Here is a 24,618-nt window from a genome sequence, read left to right as displayed (position 1 = left end):
AATAAATCGAAAATCGCCAATGCTCCGATTCGATGAGTCGCACAATTTAGTTCTGTCTGTGGAGCCGCGGGTACATCCCACAATTTGCAGTGTTCGCTCAACTGGGGTACGCTCTCGTGACATGCGCTCTGGTATCAAGCGCGCTACTGTCGCAGAGCCTTCGCGTCGCGCGCTCTAACGTCGGCGCTCTAGTGTCGCGCGTTCTAAAGGTACCCTCCCAGCAATCGGCTGCCTAAATTACTATTGGCCGGATTCGGAGAAAAGCTTTTCTTTCACTTTCCGTGCGCTGATAATTTTCCCGTCATACAGTTGGCGTGGATACGTGACGTCAGCAGCGAAATAACACCACACACGGTCCCGAGTAAGGCTCGTACCGTCGGGAAAATTACGGACTTCCTGGTCCGCCTCAAATGCGAACAGAATTTCCTCATCTCAAAAAATCGCAACACGACAGCCCCGAAACGTAAATAACGTTTGCAAAATGCCGACGACAATATATACAACGCAAGCTAAAAACCAAAACTGAAGAAGCCATGGTTATGGTACCGCGGTACAAGAGCGCGATTTCTGGTGCGGATCCGTCTTGAACCCAGCCGCATAATTCTACAAATATTCAATCCTCTTAGGCAAGTGCATAAATTGCAAAATTATATTGCACATTTATTTTCAAAATAAATAGGGCATGGTGCGCAGAGGAATTGCTAGCTTAGTTCGTTAAAAAAAAAAAAAAAATTGGAAAAAACAAGAACGGAAAAACAGTGTATCACTCACTAGCAGACAGATATCGAGCCTAACTTAGATAAATATACGTATAACACCGAAACAAATATTGCCAATGCCAGAACACGCGCGGTGCGTCAGAAAATACTCGCAATATACTGTGCGTAAAAGGCTGTGCTTTTCTTGTGAGTCTCGACTGCAATCAAATTAATTTTTCTCTTCAGCTAATCTATTTTTTTATCGAAATTATTAATATCTCGTTCAAGACTCACGAGAGGCACAGCCAAGAGGTGATGTACATTCTGCTGAGCTCTGATCTATTTATGCGCTAAGTGTAAAAGGGTGAGCACTTTATATACTCCGAACCCCTCGACGGGCGTTTATTCGGAATTTGTACTTCGGAAGATCACACCCTGGTTGAAGCTCTGTCGCAATCGTATGTACCGGTTAGCGTTCACTTTCTCTTGTGTGTCATCTGTATTTGGCAACGACAAAAGATTGTCATGAAAATTGTATATTTGCATAATAATTACAGGTACATCTTTGAGTCCGCGGAATGGCTTTTTCTGTCCCTTGTCCAGTGATGTCCCGAGCTGGGAAATAAAAACAAACAAACATGTAGAAGTACACACAACAATTGCCCAACTGTTCTAATGAAATAAGCTTGCTTGTTATTATACGTCAATGGTACTAGTTTAAATTTACATTAGGCATACCTATAAGCTATACACTCTCGTCATTCACAAGGGAGTCGTCATTCACCGTGCTGGCATCTCCCAGGGCAGCAGACCGAAGCACCAACTCCCGAATCTTTTGAACGAAGCTGGAGGAAAAGAATAGAGGACTAGTATTCCATGGCAACACTGTACACTTCAAAATATTCTACCTGTATGTCTTCCTGAAGTACTTCCTTTTCCCGCCTTGCCGGTCTGGATGACGACAGTCCTCAATAGAGTAACGTGAAGTGTAGCCTCGCCCAACATGCTCATTCCAGTCTAGGAGTGCCAAGCTCTGCCTCAGTTTGTAGCTTCTGTCCTGGTAATGAATCCTCTTCTGGAGGTAAATTAGCATAGTATTATTGAATGACTCTACATAGAATGTATCCTTCGACTTTACGTAATCTTCCGCGTTCTTGTAGATGGTTGTTGATTTCAGAAATTTTGTTAGAAGTTCCGACGCTAGCGGGTCTTTCACGAGCAGCGTTGTCGGGACATGTCCATTTTCTTTGCAAATTGATTCCTCGCTGCATTTCTCGTGTTTACCTTCAAAATGGTTTACGCAGTTTATGAAAATATCTCTTAGCTTGGTTGGATTCCCCTCACAAGCGGCCATAGCATAGTACGCGTGGTTACGGACCGCTTGGCACTTGTCGGACAGCTCCACGTGCCATGTCTTGCCCTCGTTCCTCTTCGGTCCAGATGAAATTGCAAGAAATCCTTTCTTGAGGCTCTTCGCAGCGTGCCAGCGGTCGTTGGAGTTGGATGGCCCGTTTTTTTCTCTGATTATTTTATTGACTGTGGTGTTGCGGTCGTGTGCGTGATCTAGCACGGAGATCTTTTTAGAATCGAAGTACTCGTACAGCTTTTTGGTACCGAACGCTTCGTGCTTTTGGGAAGATAGTTCATCCTTTTTGTTTACGTGAACAATCCCTACAACTTTGTGGGTCATTTGGCCAAGCGCGACGACATCTGTGTGAGTGGAGTTCTTCCGGCAAGCGTGCCGAGCATCAGTCTCGACACTAATTGCTGTCGAAGTGGGGTCATGTTGCTCGGTGGCCCTTGATTCGCCCTCTTGCGCGGCTGCCAGGCTTTCAAGCTTGAGCAACTCTACAGCACCTTCGATATCTACAAGCAATTTCTCCACAGTGCGAGGGGAGTATGTCAATTTGCTAAAATTGCAAAACTTTTCAAACTGCGTCGCCAGAACTCCAGAGGAGGCATACGCCACCGTCAGCAAACAGTCTACAGCCCGGACGGAACCGACAACCGTGCTTGTGTTGAGCACCAGTGAATGGTTAATACACTTACAATGTATTCGTGATGCGAAACCCCAGGCGGTCACTTTCTCCAAAATAAGACTTTCCTTGCACTCTGAACTATGCTTCTCTACAGTCTGAATGACATTCCATAGCGCGGCTTTGTCGCAAACAACTAGGCATGGATCCCCTACAGGGTCAGGCGTGATCGCGCGCGATTCCGCTTCTTGATGCAGCGGCTTCGGTGTGTTGCACACAGCATTCGACGATCGTTCTTCTGAATTCCGTGTTTCAAGAAATCGTCGCAGCGCCTTGATTATCACAGCTGACAACGAGTCACACCTATTAACGGCTTTGGCTTGCTTTATCAAGTCGTCAAAAGCAGTCATCTCCGAGGTTTCAGAAAAAGTGAGGTTCAGGCTTCGTCGGAGATTGCTACGGTTACACACGTATACTTTTTCAGTTCCATCTCGCATACGCTTCTTGATCAAGTAAACAGGGGAATCTGACTTTTCGCTCATCTTGGCCTTTGGCGCGACTGTTTAAAGTTCTGAAACAAACAAAGCAAAAGTGATTTAATTAACTGAAGATTATAGGTTGAGCGAACTATTTACAAAATTTGAGGTTCCCTGAGCAGCCTTTTGTATTCAATTCCCCCTCCCCTCACCACCCCACTTCCTTTCCTCTAAATAAACAACGTAGATTATTTCATGAACCACCAGTAATAGAGCGTACTCGCAAAATGTCTATTTGATGTAAGAAAGGCCTTGTTTAAATGTTCAAGCAATGAACTGGTCTTATTACTGTGCGTGACACGCTAAGCACGAACACAATATTGCCATTTCTACTCAAGGGCCATGCAGAATTTAGTATACAAGAACAAACTGATGCCTCGTAGGTTGGTGCCCAATGGAAGCACTCCTTACCGAATTGATTATATAAAAATAACTACTTTTCAACTATAAAAAAATAACACCACTTTTTTTTCCCTAACTTTGCTGATTTACTCCGTTTCCGTTGATTGTGTAGCGGTACGCGTACATTACGCGACACTGTTCGCGCGAACAACATCGGCGCTTTTTGCTATTTTCCACAGCAATGTATTGGCTCGCACTAAAATCTACCGCTTAGGTTGGATACTCGTATTAACAGCTTTCTAAACATCATTCCTTTCTAAGAACAAAAAAAAAAAATAGGAGGGAGGAGAAAGACCGGCGATAGTTTGTTCGTGCTAACTGTATGGTGTAAGGCGCCTAAAATGTTTTTATAATGTTAAATTGCAATTCTGTGCCACATTAAAAAAATTGTCTGCTTTTGCTTTAGTCTTTATTTGAGACGCAACAAATACTTCAAAGCGGCGCGCGGCCCGTGCTATAGTACCAATACAAGCAAAGTTGAACCATAATACGACACGCTAGACTCGCCAATATTGCGTTTCCCACTCCATAGCCGCACTCGATAAAGGATGTTCACAGCGAGTCTAGCTTACATATCGTTGTGGGGTACGGGCCGTACGGTCATCGAAGTGCTAAAAGCGACCCACTAAAACTTTGATATTGACATCCACACCAGAAATGCCCTCTCACCTCAGATGGTTGTTAGAATGTGTAAATATGAATTTCATATATTTTGCAGGCCATCATGTTCTGCGAGTTAGACACACAACAGGAGATTCTAGTAAATCGTTTTCAAAGGCCCACTACCACTTTAGACGCGCGCTTCAGAGAATGCATCGAAGTGGCAGCGCGAGTTTCCGCTAAAGGCCCTGTCACACTGAGGCAACAGTTGGACAACTCTATCCGGCAACACGGGGAAGTCGTGTTGCCGGCGACCCTGTCACATCGAGGCAACAACAACAGTCGGGCAACATGCTGCTGCCGCCCGGCAACCGTGTTGCCCGATTTGTTGTCCGACAACCCTGTCACACCGCGCTGACGGCGAGGACAACACGGGTAACACTCCGCCATCTTGATTGTTTACCTTCGTTCGTGTGCGGCGCGGAATCGCTGGAAATGTGACTCTACAAAGTGCTAGTGCGTTCGAAGGGCCGGGAATTACCACGGTACGACATCAACTAGTGACTGTGATTAGAAAACTTGACACAGGGAGTATTTTTCGCTCTTTATTTTATCGAAATGTTCTTCATTCGCTGACAAAGCAGATAGCCCTAACCGAGGAAAGTGGCATCGCTGATGTATTTTCGGGATTTACGCCACCGTATGAAGTGATTCTGTCCGGTTCTTTCATGTAATTCCTATTTCTACTGTAAAATTGCGTTAGCACCGGAAGTACCCCAAAGCGTCTTTTGTAGCGTGGTGTTGAGCTGAACTGACAGTGCTTCAAAACTGCGACACCGACACCATCGGCCTTCATAACAATCGGTGAAATAAATATTTTTCAACGCTGTCTACTGGCCTACCGCTGCTACGTGATCGCTTCATTCGCCCAAAACGTCCTGGGTATTTTTAAAACAAATCAGGTGTCTGATAGCGGCTGTTTCCAAGTTCCAAGCATCAACAATCATGATCAGAGTGGTCGTTTTATGCTTCGATTTTTTAATCTTAGGTTTTCTGGATTATTTTTATTATACTTTATTAGTGGGTGAGTAGGCATGCCATTTTATTTCACTATCCGTAATGTGCGCTGGACTCTCGGGAGATCTAATTTCAAAACTAGTCTGAACGTTCACGACCGTAGCTGTGACCATTTCGAAAATCGCTTTCCGTAACTGCGCCGCAAAAAACATTAATCGAAAATATTTTAGCTGCACGCCAGCCCTAATTATTGTTAAATAACGTTTTCCAAGCCTTTGTTTGAGTAAGACTTTATTGATAGGGGACTAGCTCTACCATCGAAGCTATCTATGTTGTCGTGTTGCCGGCCCGAAATTCGCTCAGCCAGCGATCAGGGCAACACTCCTTGTCCAACACAAGTTGCTGCTGTTTTTGTTGCCGAAAGCTGTCATACCGAGGCAACATTTTAGTTGTCGTCCATATTGTCGTGCTGTTGCCGCGGTGTGACAGCTTTGTCGGACAACACGGGGAGCGAGCAACAAGTTGCCCGACTGTTGGACAACGTGTTGTGTTGCTGTTGCCGTCGTGTTGCCTCAGTGTGACAGGGCCTTAAATATAGCGTGGCCTGAAAACATACTAAAGTTCTCCAATAATTTGTGCCCGCTGTACGAAAACAGAGATCCGCTACAAGATGCCCGCGCCTGGTACATAGCAATTTGCGGCAGGTTTGAGCGTAATAAGCCGGTTTTTTTGAAGATGGAATGTTTTGTGAATATGTAAGTTATCCTCACATATTGAAGTCCCCACATCTCGCGCATGTGTTCTGAGCTCCTTGATCAACCAAGAATATCTATGAAACGTACCTTCAATGGGTGTGTTGATGCACCGCAGCTCCCAAGTATGCGTTTATTTTGACACGGGCTACAGCCAAACAAATTTGACAGCTGAAAATCGGTGACTGGGAGGGTGCAGCCTTGCAGCTCCGTGAAACCTGCCCCCGAGGGGCTAGGCTTGGCGAGCGCCAAAAAATAGGTCAGAGTACGCTATAGGAGCTGTAGGTACCCGTAAGTCACGAAGTCGCTGCTGCCACACCTATCGCCCGTCGGTCAGAATGAGGATTTTCTCGGCTTATCCTCTCAGAAGAAGCCGGCGCAAAAAGGGACCCTTCCCCCCGCCTCGCCGTGCTGCAAGACAGGAGAGAAAGGGAAAAAAAGAGGGCGAGGAGGACTTTCCGCCAGGCTGAAGAATATCTCTGCTGGTCCTCCTTTAAGCAAGCTTTATGTTATCAGCTCCACTCAATATCGGTGACCTAAATTTTGGTCCCAAATCGTCGCTTCGCCTGTTATGGCTTATCTGTCGACACCTTTGTACGGTAAGGGGCACCAGTTATCCTAAAAATGGTGCAATGTCCATCGTGTCCGCACTTTATCCCAGCCTGTCTTTTGCCCTGGTAGCCGAAAAAATTAGGTGAGCTTTTGTCGGTGAGCTTTTGTCCGGTGAGCTTTTGTCCGGTTACCTAGTGAGCTCGTGCACAAATAGAAACTTAGTGCGACGTCATTTGCTTTCTCATAAAGACGCGGTTAATTAATCTTAATTCTTTTTTTTTTTTACTCGCCTTGCAATTTTTTTTACATCTCTTTTAAGCATCTCTGATTGTTCTTCCCCACCATGGCAATCCCGTCGCTTTTGCTTTATGACATACCACTCCCGTCTACGTAATCTTTCGGGATTTTCATGATGAAATTGATACCTGAACGTTAAGCCATGGTCACACTGCTCATAAATCCTACGAAGGACGGTCTGCGGACAGATTCGAACGCGAGTCACCGCGAGGTCCATTCTTCGAATGCTGCATGGCAATGAGTTGAAGAAGAGACATGGCACGCGGCATTCGAAACACGGATCTCGCGGTGACTCGATCGTGTCTGTCAGACTGTCTTTTGTATGAGGTGTAAGCGGTGTGAGCCGGGTTTCAATTTAGAATTCCATGTCGGGCCCCTGGATCAAAAAGGAGCAAATCCCATTCCGTAGATCTCCTCATTTGTTTTGTATCCAAACGTTTGCTTAGAAGACTTTTTCTTTGCAAATTACCTAGTAATATGTGCGATAGGCTTAGCTGCCCTCGTAGGAGTACTTTGCACTTTCTTTTTGGCCACCTCAGACACCACACATCAAGTGTACTCCGAATTTATCCGTGGGATCATGGTAAGTTTATTTTTCTTCTGTTGGAAGGGGCGCAGAAAAAAACTGAGGTTCTGCCTCTTGCCTTCCACTGTGAGGGCTTATAAAGTCGGAAGTAGTAGTACGCGACGAAACGAAGCTCCTGACCTTGCTGCGTGAAGACACTGCGCCAGTCAACCTAGAGGGGAGCCAAGAGGCTTCTATTCAAACAGGGCTTGTGCCCGCGCCCTATTGGGCAAGCACGTAGAAGACGAAGATGTTGAGACAATAAACCGATCTCACTAATGTTTGGCGCATGCGTGACGCCGCCATAACTTTAGTTCACATAAAGCAAACGGCAGTGCACGAAAGGGCTCGTGCTGCACACGCGCAGAGCTCCAGCGCAGTTGTCGCACATGCGGAAAGACTAAAGTTCCCTCGATGCATTGCGGCAGCGTGGTCAAACTGGCTGGTGAGATCGGTCTATTTAGGAGCCCCCTGTATTATAGCGAAAGCTAGAGCACGAATTCATAGCACTGCAAGAGGATCTGGCTGCACGAGAGCTCATGCAGCGGGATTAAGTTGTTTCGCTTTTCCAGACTTCACTCTGTCGTTACAATCGCTCGCTCAAAACGTGTGTTAAAAAAAAGAAGGTTTTTAGGCCACGGTGGAAGACATTTTTCTTCCACCGTGCTCCACGCCAGACTCGTCAAACCAAACAGGTCTCCAAACAGAAAGGAGCGAAAACAGGGCGCGCCATCTATCGGTTTTCTTTCCAACGAATTCCCGCGTCGACGAAGGAGCCACGCGTGCACTGATCGCTCTAATCCCCACCCCCGTTATCGGCCCTTACGCTTTCCTAAGCCTTGCCGCCGTGCCCGGCCTTCCCCCCTCTTTCGGCCTCGACACCCCTCCCGGCCCTTTCGCAGTCGTCGGCCTAGCCCCCGCACTCGGCAGTTCCGGCTCGCTCGGCCCTAATCCACGCTCGGCCCTTCCGCGAGGGTCGGCCCAGGGGGGATGCTGCCGGTACGACTTCTCGTGGCGGGAAGCTAATAAAAGAAAGATAAACGGTACAAGCACTCTAAAAGCTGGAGGCTGCTTACACGGGGTCCTCAAGCCGACGCCGTGGGCATTTATTTGTATACAATGCCGTTTCAACTTAGGGTGGCGGGACATATTTTAGGAAAGGCGCCCGCTACCCCTTGTCTCACCTTGACGCCGTCTTTACTTTTCGAGTTAAACGCGGCTTCTGTGGATTGACGGCAGAGCTTTCGCGCGGCTTTGCAGGAGCGAATATGTGTGTGTTGAACGGAACAGAGGGCGGGGCTCGCTGGTTTGCAACTGCGGCTTCGAATTCCCTACCTAGGGACTTGGGAAAAACGAGCCCTTTTAAACATGTGACTGTACATAAATTAAATAGACAGTGCCTGTGCTCCTTCGAGTGAACACCGACTTTCAAACATCCATGCTGCAGTCGTGATCGGCCTTTAGCCCAGTTGAGATTCGCCGACCGGACAACCGCTCTCCCCCATCATATCTCTGCACCTGTCCTCTCGACCCTGACGAATGAGCTAACTACCCAGAAATAAGTAAGTGTTCCTTTCATACAGAAAATATCCAGACGAAGTGCAATTGAATATAATTTGGAAGGATCCATTGCAGGTTTAAGGTCTTGTCTAAGCTTAAAAGTTATAGATGCCGAACTGCAACATGCTTTCCAAAATATTCAACAATTATTCGCTTTCGTTCTCTCGAGTTGCATCCAGAACACGTGAAAACACGAGTTTGGGTTGGCAATGCCGCATGTGCTGCGCTCTGGACATTCCAAATACACGGCGAACAACCGACGAACTTGCCTGGCAGCGTTCGTTTCGCTCGCTACGTCAACAGCCGCTATAGCACCAAACATTCATCCCCAGTAGTTAAAGTTCTTTTTCTATTTCTAGGGCGCTGCCACGCGAATGGAGTAATCCCGTTTCCTATGAACTACAAAATTCCTTGCGTTATGGTGTTCAGAAAGAATAGTGCTACCACAATTTTCTAGCTACTTCCCTCTAGCGTGGTCACCCGAAAGGTTTAAATTCAGAGTTCAGCCCCGACAGGTAAACCGATACAAAAGCTCTCAAGATCTATAATATGTTATCAGAGTTTAGTAAAAACGATAACTCCACAAAAAATATAAACACTTCCCCCCCCCCCCCGCCGTTTTACACCGAGGAACCGCCCCCCCCCCCCCCCCCCCCTAAAATGGAGGTCTGGATCCGCCCCTGCCCCCCGCGGGCATCAGTTTACCATACCTTTTGCACAAGTCTAGGGACTCCTTTCCCCGATGGCCGCGGGGAGCAGTGACAGGCCGTGCCTCTTAAGGCCCGTTCACACTCTTGCGACTGCTTGCGACCTCTTAAAGTGCATCTCCGCCGTAATTTTTATAGTCACCGATTTCTATAAAATTTTCACCATGTATTAGGATTCCCTTCCTGAGCATGTGTACGAAATATCTCGGAAAAATATTAATTTTCTTAGAAGAAAATGAATTTTGAAATTTACACGTCCACACCCAAATCACTTGCTGCCGCCCTACTGGCAACACTGAAGAAGAGCGGCACACGGAGGCTGCCATGATGGCACTGACGTTGCCGTGACGTCACATGTTGGTTAGGGTGCTTGCTTTGGAGCTTGTTGGTGCTAGGACTGTCTGCTTTTTGCTTATTCTATTGGTTTATACAGTTATGTTAGAGCGCGTAATGGCGACTGGAGGGAATTGGTGTAGTGCCGTAGGGTGTAATAACACCACAAAGAAACGTAGCAAAGTGACATTTCATAGTTTTCCGACCGACAAGTCGACACGAAAGAAGTGGGTCCTGGCAGTCCGACGTGAACGCTGGCTCCCAAGTAAAAACAGCCGAATCTGCTCCGACCACTTAATCTCACCGGATTGCTATGACGCTAGCGTGCGACTGAGGGAATCTTTCGGGTTGGGCGGGGACGGGCGCAGAAAGAAGCTACACAAATGTGCCGTGCCTACCGTGTTCGCGCACACACAACCCGGACAGCCGCCGATCGAGCAACGAGCGTTTGCAAAGAGGAGAAGAATGAATCAGACGAGCTTGATGAGTCCATTTTCATCCGCGGCAGGAACACAAAACAGTGACCTGCTGCCAGGCTGGCCAGGCTCAAACTGCACACGTGCGAGTGTTTATACCATATGTGACGTCACATCAAAATGGCGGACCAGTCGTGTGGCAAGTTGGTTTCGGTTTCGGTTTCAGCGTATTTTAACGATTATAAATTATGTAAACAGTTTTTTAATGATTTAACCGCTGCTATAGGCTAAATTTTTAGTACCCTTTCCGAAAATATGTTTCGATAAAGACGCTCAAATTGACGGCGGAGCTGCCCTTTAAACCTGGGTTCCTTAAAACTTCTTAAACTAGAGAACACACTGGCGCCATCTATTGGGAAGCAGTGTAAACTCGGCGGTCCGGCATATTTTTTTTTTATTTCTCGCGCAATATCCTTTCTTTTTTGGCTCGAAAAACTTTTGTTAATGTTATAAACGAGCCTTTCTATGGGTATTACGCACATTTGACCTCGGAAATCCCGCAAAACCTTCGCTTTTGTGAAATGCAGTTCTAGGCTCACCGCATAGATCGCGCCACAATGTCAGTGTGTTCCGTGTGTTCCCTCATTCTAGAAACATTTAAAGGGGCCCTGCAAGCACTTTTTTACTGGTTTTTAATTTGCACCAAACCTGAGCGCACTGACCGTAGTAACTTAGTGTAACTTTTCTTTTCTCGAATTTCGCTTTATTTTAGAAGTTATAGGCAAATTAAAATTACAAAAACAAGCAAAAAACAACCTCCCTCATGACGTCCTTGGTTGCCTGAGTGGCCGTGAACTAGAGGAGGGATAGTGAGCTCAGCGTGTGCTCACGGCTGCCGCACTCCGTGTCGACGGCGCGAGAGGGCGCCACTAAGGCGTGTTCTGGATAGGCTGTATACAGCGGGCAGCCAGAGCGGCTCTCATTGCATTTGCTGTGCGATTAAACAATAATTCGGCATGGCACTTCACTGGCCACAAACGACAGCAAACACGGGGTAAAGATTAGTTCAGAATGGGAGCGACTTCGCGCTGCCATACCGCGAAATGGCCAAAACGCAAGACAAACCTACTCGCCGAAGGCCTTCGGAACGCTCGGAGCCCGTCAGATCCTCCAGTCCGTAAACGACCGCAGCGCCGCCGCGTACATCCGGGGCCTTTCCGTGTCGGCTCCTGATCCCACTACTCTTTTCTAGTATGCGCCGCCTTTTCCACCGCTTGGTGGCGGGTACGTCGATGCGTCATTTCTTGTTTCCGTACTTCATAAACTGCATTTCTTTCTTTTCTGATCTAAAATACAGAACAAAAACTACTTTTAGAAATAATTGAAACGGTTCGCGCCACTTATATTTTGTATTTCGACTAAAAAGAAGCTTCTAGCGGCTCTGATCAGTAGAAAGCCAAGGACCAAAGACGTCACATTTTGCGCGCTTTCGGTACCGCGGGTCGCCCCCGTCGGTGGAGGAGGTTTCCGCGTCGCCCGGCTAAAATATGATGCACTGATATTTAGTTACTTTCTCCGTGCGCGCTGGCTTGCCTGAACCCCGAGGGACGTGGAAACCGCAAAAAAGGTAGACGCTTAAATATGATTGCAGGGCCCCTTTAAGAAGTTTTAAGAGATCTCGTCTCTCTCAGTCGTACTCGGTCGCAAGTGTGTGAACGGGCCTTTACTCCGAGTGTGCAGCGGCTCAAGCTGGCCGGTCCGCCAGTTCACACCTACGTGTGTACGTGAACTTCATTTGACGAGAAAGAAACACAACACAGAGGTGTCCAACGCGACTTTATTGTTCGGAAGCAAACACAACTAAATCGGACATAATTAACCAGAAAGGTACAAATGCAGCACAGGAGAATGTAATGAGTTTCAGATTGCTTCCCGTGTTCCGATAATAATACCTCAGTGAACTCACGTTGAAGGTAATCGAATCAAACGTACTCACTTGTGCAGTACACGTGTGCCACTATGACCGTAATTATAGGCACGAGATGTGTCTGTATCGAACAGCACGTATGGCATCGATCATTTGCAGCGATGAAAACACGTGCACCAAGCTCGCCTATTTTGGTCGTAATCCGGAATCGAAACCAATTTTCCCGCGATGTCTGGCTACCATTTTCGACGAACATCCAAAATAATAGAAACAAAACGGAATATTTTTTACTATGGTATTATATTACATAATTATTTTGTGCACTTTGTAGAATTTAGTTACTTTACTATCACGAAAAGTTGGAACTCATCAACGTGATCTGGCAACCATGAAAACGCTCCGATTCTTTCTGAATCGTTTGAGAATCGGCTACAAATCTCGATTCACATAGATTCGTCACATTACTATTCAGTGCTTCCCTGATTCGGGATTGCATCAGTGTGTAATGGATACATAGCACTTTAACTTTAGATCTGACTTTGGAATTCGTTATTTTCCCCCAGAGGGGGACGGGCCGTTCCCGGAGGTAGTGCAATACCGGGCCAACCCTGGCGACCTCGAAGCAAGCTTCGGAGAAACACCGTTCACAAAAATAAGTTTAATATCTTGGACCAATTAGGTCCATATCAGATATTAAGCTGATAAGAACAGATTTTTATTGATGCTTGTTACATAAAAAATTACATCTCTAACACTTGTTCATTGCATAAAATAAGCTGTAACATTCAAAAACAATAAATGAAAAAAAAAGAAGAAAAAAAGGGGAGGGGGAAGATGTGTGGACATCGATGGTCCTCACTTCCCGACGTGTTTTACGTACATGTCTCTCGATTTTGCTATAGTCTCGCTGACTATCAGTCTCTTCAGGGTCCGTGCATGTGGTTTGCTACACAGGCGACGCATGACTCGGTCGTTAGCAGGGTCCCACGACCCGAGCGCCCCCACCACCACGGCCTCCACTGCCACCCTCTGGAACCGCCGCAGTAGAAGCTGCCGCACGGGCTCGTACTTGGTGATCTTCTGTAGGCGAGCTTCCTCCAGTGCGGCGCGACGGTTCTCGAAGGGGCAGCAGACGTCGATGATGAGGGCCTCTTCACCCCGGACGAGCACCAGGTCAGGTCGCAGGCTTGTGCCGCCGACGGGCTGGTTCTCATGAGTTATGGTGAACCGGCCAGCGGCTGCAGCCCTGATACGGCTCACCACTTGGTCATGCCTGTCCGTGAGGGCCCGGCTCTGCACCATGCAGTGGCAGAGGACGTGTGGCAGCGTCTCCCGGGGATAGCCGCAGGCTCTGCACCGCTGGTCGGCAGCTCCGGCCCACGGGCGTGCGCCGTTCAAGGGAAGCAGGTTCAGCCGGGCACGGTGCACAAACCTCCAGTCGGCGAACCGAGTGTGCCGCCCTGACCTCATGAAGTGGGAACTGGTTGGGTCAGAGGCGACACACTCCATCACCTTGCCCTGGTTGGGCTTCTGCTGGAGGGCCGTGTCCCGTGCTGTTGTCAGGATGAGCCGGAGGGTCCGGATCACCCTGTGGCGATGTTTGGCGGAGACCGACACGTCTCCGCAAGTGATTCGGGCACCGTCGGGCTGCAGCTCCCACCCCACTTCAAGGCGGCGGGAGGCCTTCCGGGCCTCGGTCCACACAGACTGGACCTGCGTTGAGGTGGCCCGGAAGTCGCCCTCGGTCTCCCCGGTCAGGTACCTCTCGACGTCCTCTGCAGCCGCAACCCGCCGTAGGCGTTTTGACACCACCTGGGTCACGGCTCGGAGGGCCATGTCGCGGATCTCGGCGTCGGCGGAGGAGAGGAGCTTGAAGGCTCCGTCGACTCGGCAGGCATCGCTTGTGTCCGCCGCTACAGGTATGCCCGCCGCACCTGCCGCCGCGCTCCCATACAGGTATTCGTTGCAGGCGTTGCTTGGCAGGTACAGCGTGCGCTTGAGCAGCGGGCGCAGTGCGTCGTCCAGTCTCCGCCATTCCACCTTTCCTAGGATGCCCGCCCTCATGGCAAAGTTGAGCGCGGGAAAGAGGAACGTCTTTACCGCATCCAGCCTCTGCCACGGAGCGAGCACAGAGTTCAGGAGGCGCTTGCCGAGGTCCACGGCATCGCTGATTGTTGCATCCTCGTGGAGCACCCTGTACCCGACGGGTCTGCCCAGGAAAGCGTGTCCCACGAAGTCCCCGATGGCCGGGACAGGCTCACGCTCGATGAGGAAGCGGGTGGGTCTCGTGCCGACAGGGTGCTGGCCGGAGAGGTGAAGGGTCCTGCACTTGGCCGGGTTCAGCCGGAGCCCAATCCGGGAGGAGAGGGCCGCCACGATGTTGATGCGCTGCTGCAGTGTCCCTGGGTCGTCGGCCAAGGGGGTGAGGTCGTCGGCGTAGGCGAGGATGTTGTGCTGCCCTTCGCCTCCCTGCACCGCCCTGATGACAGGATCAAGAACCAAGTTGAACAGCAGCCCGCTCAGTGGGCAGCCCTGTCGGATCCCGGCTGAGATGTTGATGGGCTCCGTGATGCCCGCCTCACCGACGATGGATGTCGTGTTGCCGCTGTACAGGTCTTCCACTATGGAGGCGAATGCCTCCCCGGCACCAGCTCCCCGGACCGCGTCGACGAGAGCATTGTGGGCGACCGACCCGAAGGCGTTGGCATAGTCCAGGAACGCCACACAAAGGTCTCCACCGCCCGTCCGGGCCGCATCCAACCGCTCCTGCAGCACGAAGTTGTGTTCAAACACTCCGTCGTGTGGCATGAATCCTTTCTGGCACCGTGACAGGACGCGGTGGTCAGACAGCCACTGCTGCAGACGAGCCGCAAAGCATCCGGCGTAGAGCTTCGCGACTGTGCAACCGAGGGAGATTGGGCGCCAGTTGGCGGGGTCTTGCCGATCTCCCTTCTTCTAGATGAGGATCGTTCTCGACTCCCTCCAGGTGTCTGGCACGCGGCGATGACGTAGGCAGATGTTGAATGCCGCCGCAAGGAAGGAGGCCTCGGGATCGACAGTTCGCCAGTGTTGGTAAGTCAAGCGGTCGCCCCCGGGTGCCGTACTCTCGCAGCGTCGCAGGCGGGTCGCCACCTCGTCGTCGGTGAAGGCAGCCATGGATACCTCGCCTGCCGCTGGCACTCGGGCCATGAGGAGGTCCGTGTCGACCTCCCTAGGGGCCCATGTGGTGGTAAAGTGGGCCTGGAGCTCGTCCAGTGGGACTGGACACTGCGTGGAGGGACCCTCGACGATGAGTCTCACTGCCCGGCGGCGGTTGCGGCGGTACAGGGACTGGATCTGCTGCGGGCAGTTGGGATTGACTTCACGGCGAGGCCTCCCTCCAGATGTTGCGGAGGGGAGCTTCACGGCTGTCGTCACTGCCTCAATTGCGGCCTCAAGAGTGGTGGTGAAGCTGCTCCAACCCGCAGCAGACACCGGTTCCCTGAGTAGCCTCCGCAACCGCTTTGTGTGTTCAGAGAGCACGCAGGACTCGTCAGTTGGTTCCCATGGCACTGAGGTGCCGGCAGGGTCCTCACAGTGGCCGACGTCACCGGTCTCGGTCACGTTGCCGGCGTCAGTTTGGTCGTTGGGGGTTGAGCTTCTTGGTGTGCTCGTGATGTCTCGGTCCCCGGTGTTGGTGGGGACTTCTTCATTGGCAGCTTCGGCCCCCACGGTCACACTGCCGGCCTCGGTCTGGTCGTTGGAGATTGCACCCATTGGTGTGCTCGTGGGATCTTGGTCCCTGGTGTTGGAGGGGGCCTCCTTGTGAGCAGCTTCGGCAGCTTCGGTGTCACTGCCATCCTTGGCGGGATCGTTGGCGGTGAGACCCAGCAGTGGTCTCGCCGGAAAGGTGTCCCGGTCTTGTGGTGTGCTCTGGGTTGGGGTGGTGTCCCGGGTCGTTTCTCCAAGTGGAACCTCGGCCTCAGGTGGTAGCTGGGGGTTGGGGCTCGGCAGTGCCATGGGTGTGAGCTGCATGTCCGGCGGCTCCACAGTTGACCCCACAGGGGCTGGCGTGCTTGCGTAGCTGGCCCGTGTGCGGCTGGCGCTGGACGGGGTGCGTCGCGCTGTCTCACATGGGCCGGCAGGTCGACAGGATGCCACGGTAGTGGGTCGGCCGTGGCTCACACCGTTGCTACTGTCTCCGTGGTTGGCAGGGACCCCGAGGTCAACAAGGGCCTGCCGACCGGCCCGCTGTTTGCGGTGCCACTGGTGGTGATTGCCCAGACCCTTCCTGGACGGAAAGGAGGCAGCGCATTCCGGACATTGGTGACGCTGTTGGGTCGGAGCAGCAGTGTGGTTGCCGTTGGCGAGACATGGGTGCGCGGACGGCCGGGCTCCCAACGTAACTGAGCAGAGTGCGCAGTGATTGGTCGTTCGGCGTATCCGCACACCATGGTCGCCCTCCAAGTGCCGCTGCAGGGACTGTCGCCTGCTTGTCCAGGCAGCCGCGGAGTAGGCAGAGGAGCACCCCTCTTCTGTGCATCTAAACACATGTGGTGTTGGGAAGGAGATGCCAAGGGTGTCTCCCTCCCTCCACGGCTGCCGTCCTACAGCTGGGCTTCTGCCAGCCGGCGCCACGGTGGGTGGCGTCCGAATCGGTATGCCACTCCTTCGACATGCAGGGCCGGCAGGGGAGGCTGAAGGCTCTGCCATGGTGGGGTGGGTCCCCCATCCAGCTCCTGGTCGACCAGATAGATCCCGGAGGCAGGTCCTGGAGGCAGGTCCAGGAGGCAGGTCCAGGAGGCAGGTCCAGGAGGCAGGTCCAGGAGGCAGGTCCAGGAGGCAGGTCCAGGAGGCAGGTCCAGGGGGCAGGTCCAGGGGGCAGGTCCAGGGGGCAGGTCCAGGGGGCAGGTCCACTACACTTGATCTTAGCCAAAAGGCCGAGAAGCGATCGGTATGCCACGCCGAGAAACTACAAATGATCTTAGCCAAAAGGCCGAGAAGCGATACTACACTTGATCTTAGCCAAAAGGCCGAGAAGCGATGTAAGAACAGACACTACACTTGATCTTAGCCAAAAGGCCGAGAAGCGATACTTTGGCATGGAGAATATTGAGCCCCACCCAGAACAAGCTTCCCACGATTGCGAAGTACCGCATAGTTTAATATCGTATTTCCCGATTTCTTCAAAAGAACCAGTAACAATATTCTAGATAATAATCTTGCTACAACCTAGCTAGTTCTATCCATAAGTTACATTTGATAACAAAATAAAGCCTAGAGCTACATTCTCGATATTTGTGCACACCAGAATGTGCAGCTTCTTGTGCACGTGATGGGGGGGGGGGGGGGGGGCGGGCGATGTTTTGTAATTTTTACGTTACTAATATCTAGCCAGAAAAATGGGATGGGAAATTTCACAACGGAGGCATTAGGGTGTTTTAGGGAACTGTTTTTGCACATCCTATACGGTACGATGGGCCCTCCGGCAATAAGTGCGCATACAGTGAAACCCGTTTAGAACGAACCCAGGTACAGCGAATTATTGTCGATATCGAACTCACGGAAAATTTAAATAAAAATGCATGCAAAAAGTACTTTTTATAACGAACAACATATTGGCTATATCGAACTTCCCCCCCCCCCCCCCCCCCCCCCCCCCCCGGGAAGGCTTCCAAAAACGTGCAAACAACCGCCTTGTATCCTGTCCCTTCCCCTCCACAAAAAATCCAGGAAAGAAAGCAAACTCTAAAAGCTCAAGCCGAGAAACAAAGTTGACAAAGAGAAGCGATTAAGAAGAAAAAAAAGCTAAAAAAAAACTGCAGGCACTAAAAGAGAAAAAAACTTCATTCCAAAGCGGTTGCCTACGAAGAGAAGTGATTCGGAAGGGGATATAAGCTAAAAAGAAAATAAAAACTCTGCAAGCATGCAAAAAAAAAAAAGCATTCCAGCACTTTGTTACAAAATAGAAAAGAGATGAGAGAGAAAAAGAAGCTCTCGTCTTACAATGAACGCAGCGTGAAAGTTCGTTGTAAATGGTTTTTGCTATATCGAACTACTTGCTATTGATGAAAATAATCCCTGGAGAAGGGGAACAAATCTCCAAACACAGCTAGGTGACTGGTGAGCGACCGGAAAAATCCGCCTGGTCCGGGTATCGAACCCGGGACCTCTCCATTACGAATGGAGCGCTCTACCAACTGAACTAACCAGGGGTTAGACGTCAGTAGGCAGGAGATCGAACTATAGGGGGCGCTATAACCCGTTTCTTTTCCCCACGCTCGGTGTTTACTCAACACAAGGCCTGTGCACATGCCGACAGGCCCTATGGGCATGTCCATGTCATCTTCTACAATAGAGCGCGGGGCACAGTTTAATGTAAAAAATACTAACAATCGACGGATCTATCCTCAGAGAGTGCGACCTTGACCCACTTCGGCGTTTGTGCTGAGCTGGGACCGTGCATGCTGCAGTGTTCATGCAGGCCGTAGTGGAAACAAAACAGCCCCTCCTACCCGTCACCGGAGAACACGAACTCCAGCCGAACGCCGATGCCGCGTTCGGTTATGTGGGCCGAGCGCCGAGTCATTGTATTTGTTGTCCCTATCCGTGTAGTTCTAAAGTTAACCGCTTGGGGCGTCACTGTCTGTCCTCCTCCCCAATATCGAACTGATTGGAGCGTTTCCTGCTGTTCGTCATAAACGGGTTTGACTGTATGCGACTCTTCTACGGTAGCGAGTGCACAGTTCGTACCGGAGGTCCCATCGAACCGAATCGGATGTGCAAAAATGGTTCCTTCAAACTCGCTATTAGGGAGTTTTAGGGAAACGTTTTTGCACATCCGATACGGTATACGGTGGGCCTTCCAGTACGAAGTGCACATATGCGAGTCTTCTGACGTAGCGCATGCGCAGTGCGTACTGGAGGGCCCATAGTACCGTATCGGATGTGCAAAAGCGGTTCCCTAAAACTCCCTATTAATTTCAGATTTTACGGTAGTCTGAACTCACTGGGATTGCTTATAATGCCCCTTCAATTTGAAGCAGCCAAAATATATGGGAATATGGCAGATTTTCCCTCTGGATTAGGGGCCTCCAAACCCCGGCCCGCGTAAGTCTCCTGACTGGCCCGCCTCCAGCAGGCCTGCTGCCGCTGGTCCCGGCACAAGATGCACACCTAAAAAACAGCGCTGCGACGCGTTACGAACTAAAACAGATACCAGAAAGATGGAGAGAAACTGCATCGTAACAAAGTTCTCTAGCATCACCACTCTTAGTCCCCGGCTTCATGTCTGTGCAACAATATTAAAATTCTTTTGCATTCTCACATGCATTGTTCTTAGTGTCCTCTGTCACAACTATATTGAATATTTTGTGAGCGTGAGATCTATCATTCTCATTCGTCCTGCACTGCGCGAATGTGCCGAGGTTCCGACGCACTTTGATTTATGCCTAGTGAGTTTTCTTGGTTTGATTTGTTGTGTAATGTCATAATTAGCAAAATATAAAATTTCCAAATTAGGTTAGTTTTAAATACTCGCTTTAATCATAAACGAATTCTAAGCTCCCCAAGCTCTTTTCACTCTACCAAAGCACTGAGGTTGCCTCCTCTACAGCATTCGCTCTGCTAAGGGAAAGAGGTGGGATTGGCTTCCACTGTGTTTTTGACCTGTCTTTTGTAATTACTTTTTTTTTCCAGCCCTCGAGTCTGTGACGGTTCCCTAATCCGGCGCCTTAGCCAAACTGTCTGGAGACCCCCTGCTCTGGATCGTGGGTTCTCAATCTGGGTTCCTAAGAACATTCCCCAGAGTACCCTCATGGGTGATCCCCAAGCTCACAATTATCCTTACTTATTCTTTCCATAACCATGTCGTTTTTAAGTGCTATTTCAGCAGGCCCGAGTCACTCGGGATGTATTTAACTATGAGCCACACACTCCTTAGCGCAGTGGTTCTCAAATGTGAGTCTTCAAACCCCTTTGGGCCCTTATGCCCTCAACCGTATCAGTCAAGCCAAGCAATAAATACACTAGTTTTTTTATTGATGCTGGTTGTCCCAAAGAGCTAAATAGACCAAACCATGCGTGCCAAGCGAGCTGGGTTGATATAATCTCCTCCATTTCAGAGCTCCAAAGTTTGTTTGCGTGCATTTACTTTTCTCAATTTCACAACCCCCACTCCCGGTGGATTCAGGTCCCCCAACACATTGACCGGTTCAGAGGGGGTCACCGAAACATCAGTGCTTGAGAACCACTTCCCTAGTGTGTGCCTTGTTGCATACAAGGTCTGTAAGCATCTGGCTTCTGCGCTGTTATAGTGGATCAATGTCGAGACTGGAAAGGGTTGCTCAGCTGTCATTCAAAGCTAATAAGGGTTCATTGAGATTAAAAACTTGGAGAACAGTTTCCCTGCTGCAGAAGACGTGGCAAATGGGGTGGAGCACCTGAGCAGCGAGGTGGCAGTGTGCAGGCAGCCTTAGCAGCAGCTGCAGGTCCTGCAACAGACCCTGTATCGTGGCTCCAAAGCTTATGCCAGGGGAGCTTGGGGTTCTATGATGCCTCTAGTTTTCTAGGCAGTCGATTGCTTCACTGATGATATGCGAAGTTTTTTCGTCGCGAGTTCTGGAAGCGACAGTCCTGACTATACTTCGTTTCACCTTATGTGCGAGCGAAGGCAAAGCTGGAAGCGCGAGCACGAAAGCTCCGTGCGTTCAGGCTTTGCTCGAGCGCGCGAGCTGGGGAGAAACGCAAAAAGCGCTGGTCTCGCGCTTCTAGCTTTGGCTTCGCTCGCACATAAGGTGAAACGAAGTATAGGACCACTTTGTCGATGGGTTCCAGCCGTGGTTGTGGAGCGAACTCCGGCCTTTGCTCAAGAACTTGCTTGGCCTTGGCAGAAAAATTCACATCCCCGATCATCTGAAGTGGCTGTCTATGGGGAACCCGATTGGCCTCCCTTGCCAGATGGGGCTTCAAAGGAAGAAGCCGGCTTTTCCTGATGGTCTCCGTTGAGCGTGTTCGTGGAGTATGTATTCAATCCTGGGTAGCTTCTCACCTCTGCGATGCATATTTCGCAGCTTATGGCAGGATCATTGAAAGCGTACTGAAGTATAGCAGGATCAAGGCCATCTTCCGATATGTGGATCTTTTTTGATTCAGTGTAAAACTGAAGTGAATGAAGAAGAGGATGGGCGTAAAGCAAAAGCTATGCGGTGCTTCCGAGAATGTTGCCCCGAATTGGATTTCACATATGAATTACCCGTTGCAAAGTTCATCAGGTTCCTTGACCTGGTGCTTCAGTTCAAAGAAGCCACACGTGCTGGAGATATGAGGCGCGCTCGTGCCACGGGTGTTTTCTATAGAACTCGGGGCATTCGAAAATCATAAAGAGGAGTTTTGCCACAACTGCTCTTATTTCCACCCTAAAGAACTCATGTCACCATCAACATGAACCAAGTTTTGAAAACCTGATTAGGCGTCTACGTGAGTCTGGTTATCCAGAGTCTCTCCTGATGGCCATTTCTGAAACCATTTGCTGAAATCGAAACACCAGCATGCAGTGAATGAGGCTTCATCGAAAGCTACAAATCAAAGAAAGATTGCGGTTATACCCCACATTCATGGACTCACACATAACCTAAAAAAGATTGCTGGGATGCATGATATTCGGGTTGTGTGCTCGGCACCAAGCAAGGTGTACTCCATGTGCCGCAGAACTAATCAAAGAACAAATCAAGAAAAGAAACGATGCACAATTGCTCACAGGACGAAGTATACCCCGTGCCAAATAGACGCTGTGTACCACATACCACTTTCCTGTGGCAAGTGCTACATAGGGCAAACTAGGAGGTGTGTGAGTAATCGAGCTAGGGAGCACGCGGCTTCTGTTAAAAGAACATCGGCTTGACATCTCTCTGCACACTGCCGGTCTGCAAGTGCACTCCTGATATTAACATCACCACCATTATAGGGCGACACGCGGGGTAATTGAAGCCTTGGCCATTGAAGAAAATGGCCAAAGCACAAAAGAAAGACAATACTTGGGGTGTGGCACGACCCGCTTAACGTCCTAATGGGTGCAGCGCGCGGACATGGGGGATGGTTTTGATTACTAGTTGTAAAGAAAAAAAAAAGGAAGACGAAGTATTAAAGGAAGCAAGTTGATAGTCAGCGGTGTGTATGTCTTTTCCTCTCTCGGTTTTGTCTAATTTGTAACTGTTCAGCTGACCCTGTAGTAAATGACTGGTATCGCTTTAGTGGCACGAAATTTGATCACAACTGAAATATTACGTCAAAGTGAAGCGTACTCCACTACAACCGATTTTAAAGATGCAATGATCTGCTCTTTAGTGGGCAGCGAGTGGGTTAGCTTTTAGTCCAGGAATACTGGCGCAGCACCCTTGTGACGTCACATAGTAGTGGAGCTGCGGTTGATTGGTTGTACCCAACGCTACTAGATTACCTGATATGCGGAACTCCCGCAAAGGGGGTACCCCCCTCCCTCACTTCAATATGCCTCTCGTCGTTTGAAGCGACATCTAGATTTTGTTTCAAAACTGCATATTCCATAGAGCAGAGCTGTACATTGGGAGAGTCTGGCCAGTGGATGTGGCGATGGCTCTGGAGGAGAGAAAAATGGAGGAGAGGGAGGAGAGCGCCGAAGGAGCGAGAGAAAATGGAGGCAGAAAAGAGGAAACGACCGCCATTTTGACGCAACACGCTTTCGGCACAGAGCATTGTTGAGGCTACACGTCGTCTGCTACGGGCAGACTTATTTTTTGCCCGAATCAAAGTGTGTGGTCAAACGTCGAGAAAACTTCCTTTGTTAGCTTCTTAACCCACTGAGGAATAACACTATATCATTTTCTTGCCACAGCCAGCGATATAGAAGGAAATAACCGAAATTCGGATGCCGATCCCATGCATTATACCGGGCAAATTAATAAAAATGGCGGCCCTCCCCGCTCAGCTGGGAGCAGCCGGAAGTTCACGCGCATGCGCTCACGCCTCTCACTCTGTCCCGCAGGGCGATTGGCTCACTTGGAAGCAGTGAGATCATAACCTGGCCGAACTCTCCCAATATACGGCTCTGCCATAGAGTATGGTCGAGCACCATCTAGACGCTGTGCTTCGAAACATATGTAATCCACAGATTCCATAGAACACACTGCAGTTACCATAGCAGCCATCCGGCTCGTCGAACGATGGGAGGCGAGCCGTGGTGAGTGAGGGGGGTGCTGCTTGTGCAAACAGCGTCTATGAGCAGTTCCGTAACCATGCTAATCGGTTGTACCACGTACCGCAGCACCCCGTTGACATCACGTCACGGCCGTACGACTGATGATCAGTGTTGCCATCCCTCTAGCAGATAGTTTCGGACACACAATATTGAGAGAAAAAAAATGTACCTCGTAATTCGGGGACACTGCTTTAGCTGAAAGCAGTCGGAGTCCCAAATTCAAAATAATTGACCGGAGTTGCCATTTAATAAATTCATGGTACCACTCAGTCACTTGTTTTTATTCTCGGCCCCCCCCCCAAAAAAAAGAAACAAATTTCTCGGGGCGTGATAAAGAAATACAGTTGTATTTCACCCACGACCTTTCCGCAACACCGCTAAAGCCGAACTGGGGCGACATAAACAAGCCAAGAGCACCCTTCAAGATGGCGTCCACTGCCCAGTGTACACAGCCAGATTTAGCTTTTTTTTTTTTTTTTCACTGTTGCGAGACGTTGAAAGGTGTCTATCCCATCCTCTCATATGGTGTCCCCCAATGTGCCTACCTTCCCTCGTGCCCCGTTTATCTCCCCTATTTTCCCCAACTCTCTCCAGTTCCCTCCCTCTCTGCTACCTTCCCCTCCACCTCTCTCTTCACCCCGACCCCATTCTCCTATGTTGCCCTCCCTCCTTTCCCCTCCTTGGTCAAGTGACCACACCAACTCAGCTTCCTCGCCAAAGGTAGCGGAGAAATATATGTCACGTGACACATCAATTCCCTCTGCCCATCTCTCCTACATTGCCCTCTTTCCCTTCCTTCCCCTCCTCCCCCCTCCTATGGTGCCCCCCCTTCTACCCCTCCCCCCTCTCTGGTCACATGACACACCAATTCATAAAAAGACTAAGTGCACAGGTGAGCTGGTGGTAGCTAATCATGTCGTTTAACACACGAGTTTGAGACATTCCCTTATGTGTCTGTTCCTTCTAATAAACATTTTTCCTTTCCTGCACCACAGTCTCAGCTGTTAAACAACATGATTCGAAACGCTAGTTCAGTATCCCCCAAATTTATAAAAATATGTTTTTCAC

General features: G+C 49.8%; 1 protein-coding gene, 1 non-coding gene and 2 pseudogenes across 2 annotated transcripts; all 4 read right to left on the bottom strand.

The window, feature by feature from the left end:
- Window positions 1–1,443: 1,443 nt before the first annotated feature.
- Window positions 1,444–2,591, bottom strand: LOC120843155. Its single transcript, XM_040214390.1, has 2 exons — window positions 1,607–2,591; window positions 1,444–1,543 (listed from the first exon to the last, which is right to left on the bottom strand). Exons 1-2 carry the CDS (start codon window positions 2,386–2,388, stop codon window positions 1,444–1,446), a joined length of 882 nt encoding a protein of 293 aa, XP_040070324.1. The 5' UTR covers window positions 2,389–2,591.
- Window positions 2,592–12,902: 10,311 nt separating this feature from the next.
- Window positions 12,903–13,079, bottom strand: LOC115312664 (annotated as a pseudogene).
- A 4,214-nt stretch (window positions 13,080–17,293) lies between these two features.
- On the bottom strand, window positions 17,294–17,411 carry LOC120843162 (annotated as a pseudogene).
- A 1,048-nt stretch (window positions 17,412–18,459) lies between these two features.
- Trnat-cgu lies at window positions 18,460–18,532 on the bottom strand. Its single transcript has one exon. It is a non-coding gene; the product is annotated as a tRNA-Thr (tRNA).
- Window positions 18,533–24,618: the final 6,086 nt, after the last annotated feature.

This window comes from Ixodes scapularis, unplaced genomic scaffold, assembly GCF_016920785.2.
Source record: "Ixodes scapularis isolate PalLabHiFi unplaced genomic scaffold, ASM1692078v2 PGA_scaffold10__122_contigs__length_95168666, whole genome shotgun sequence".
Lineage (NCBI taxonomy): Eukaryota > Metazoa > Arthropoda > Arachnida > Ixodida > Ixodidae > Ixodes > Ixodes scapularis.
Note: the sequence above shows the minus strand (reverse complement) of the source record. Positions and strands in the feature narration are given on the sequence as shown.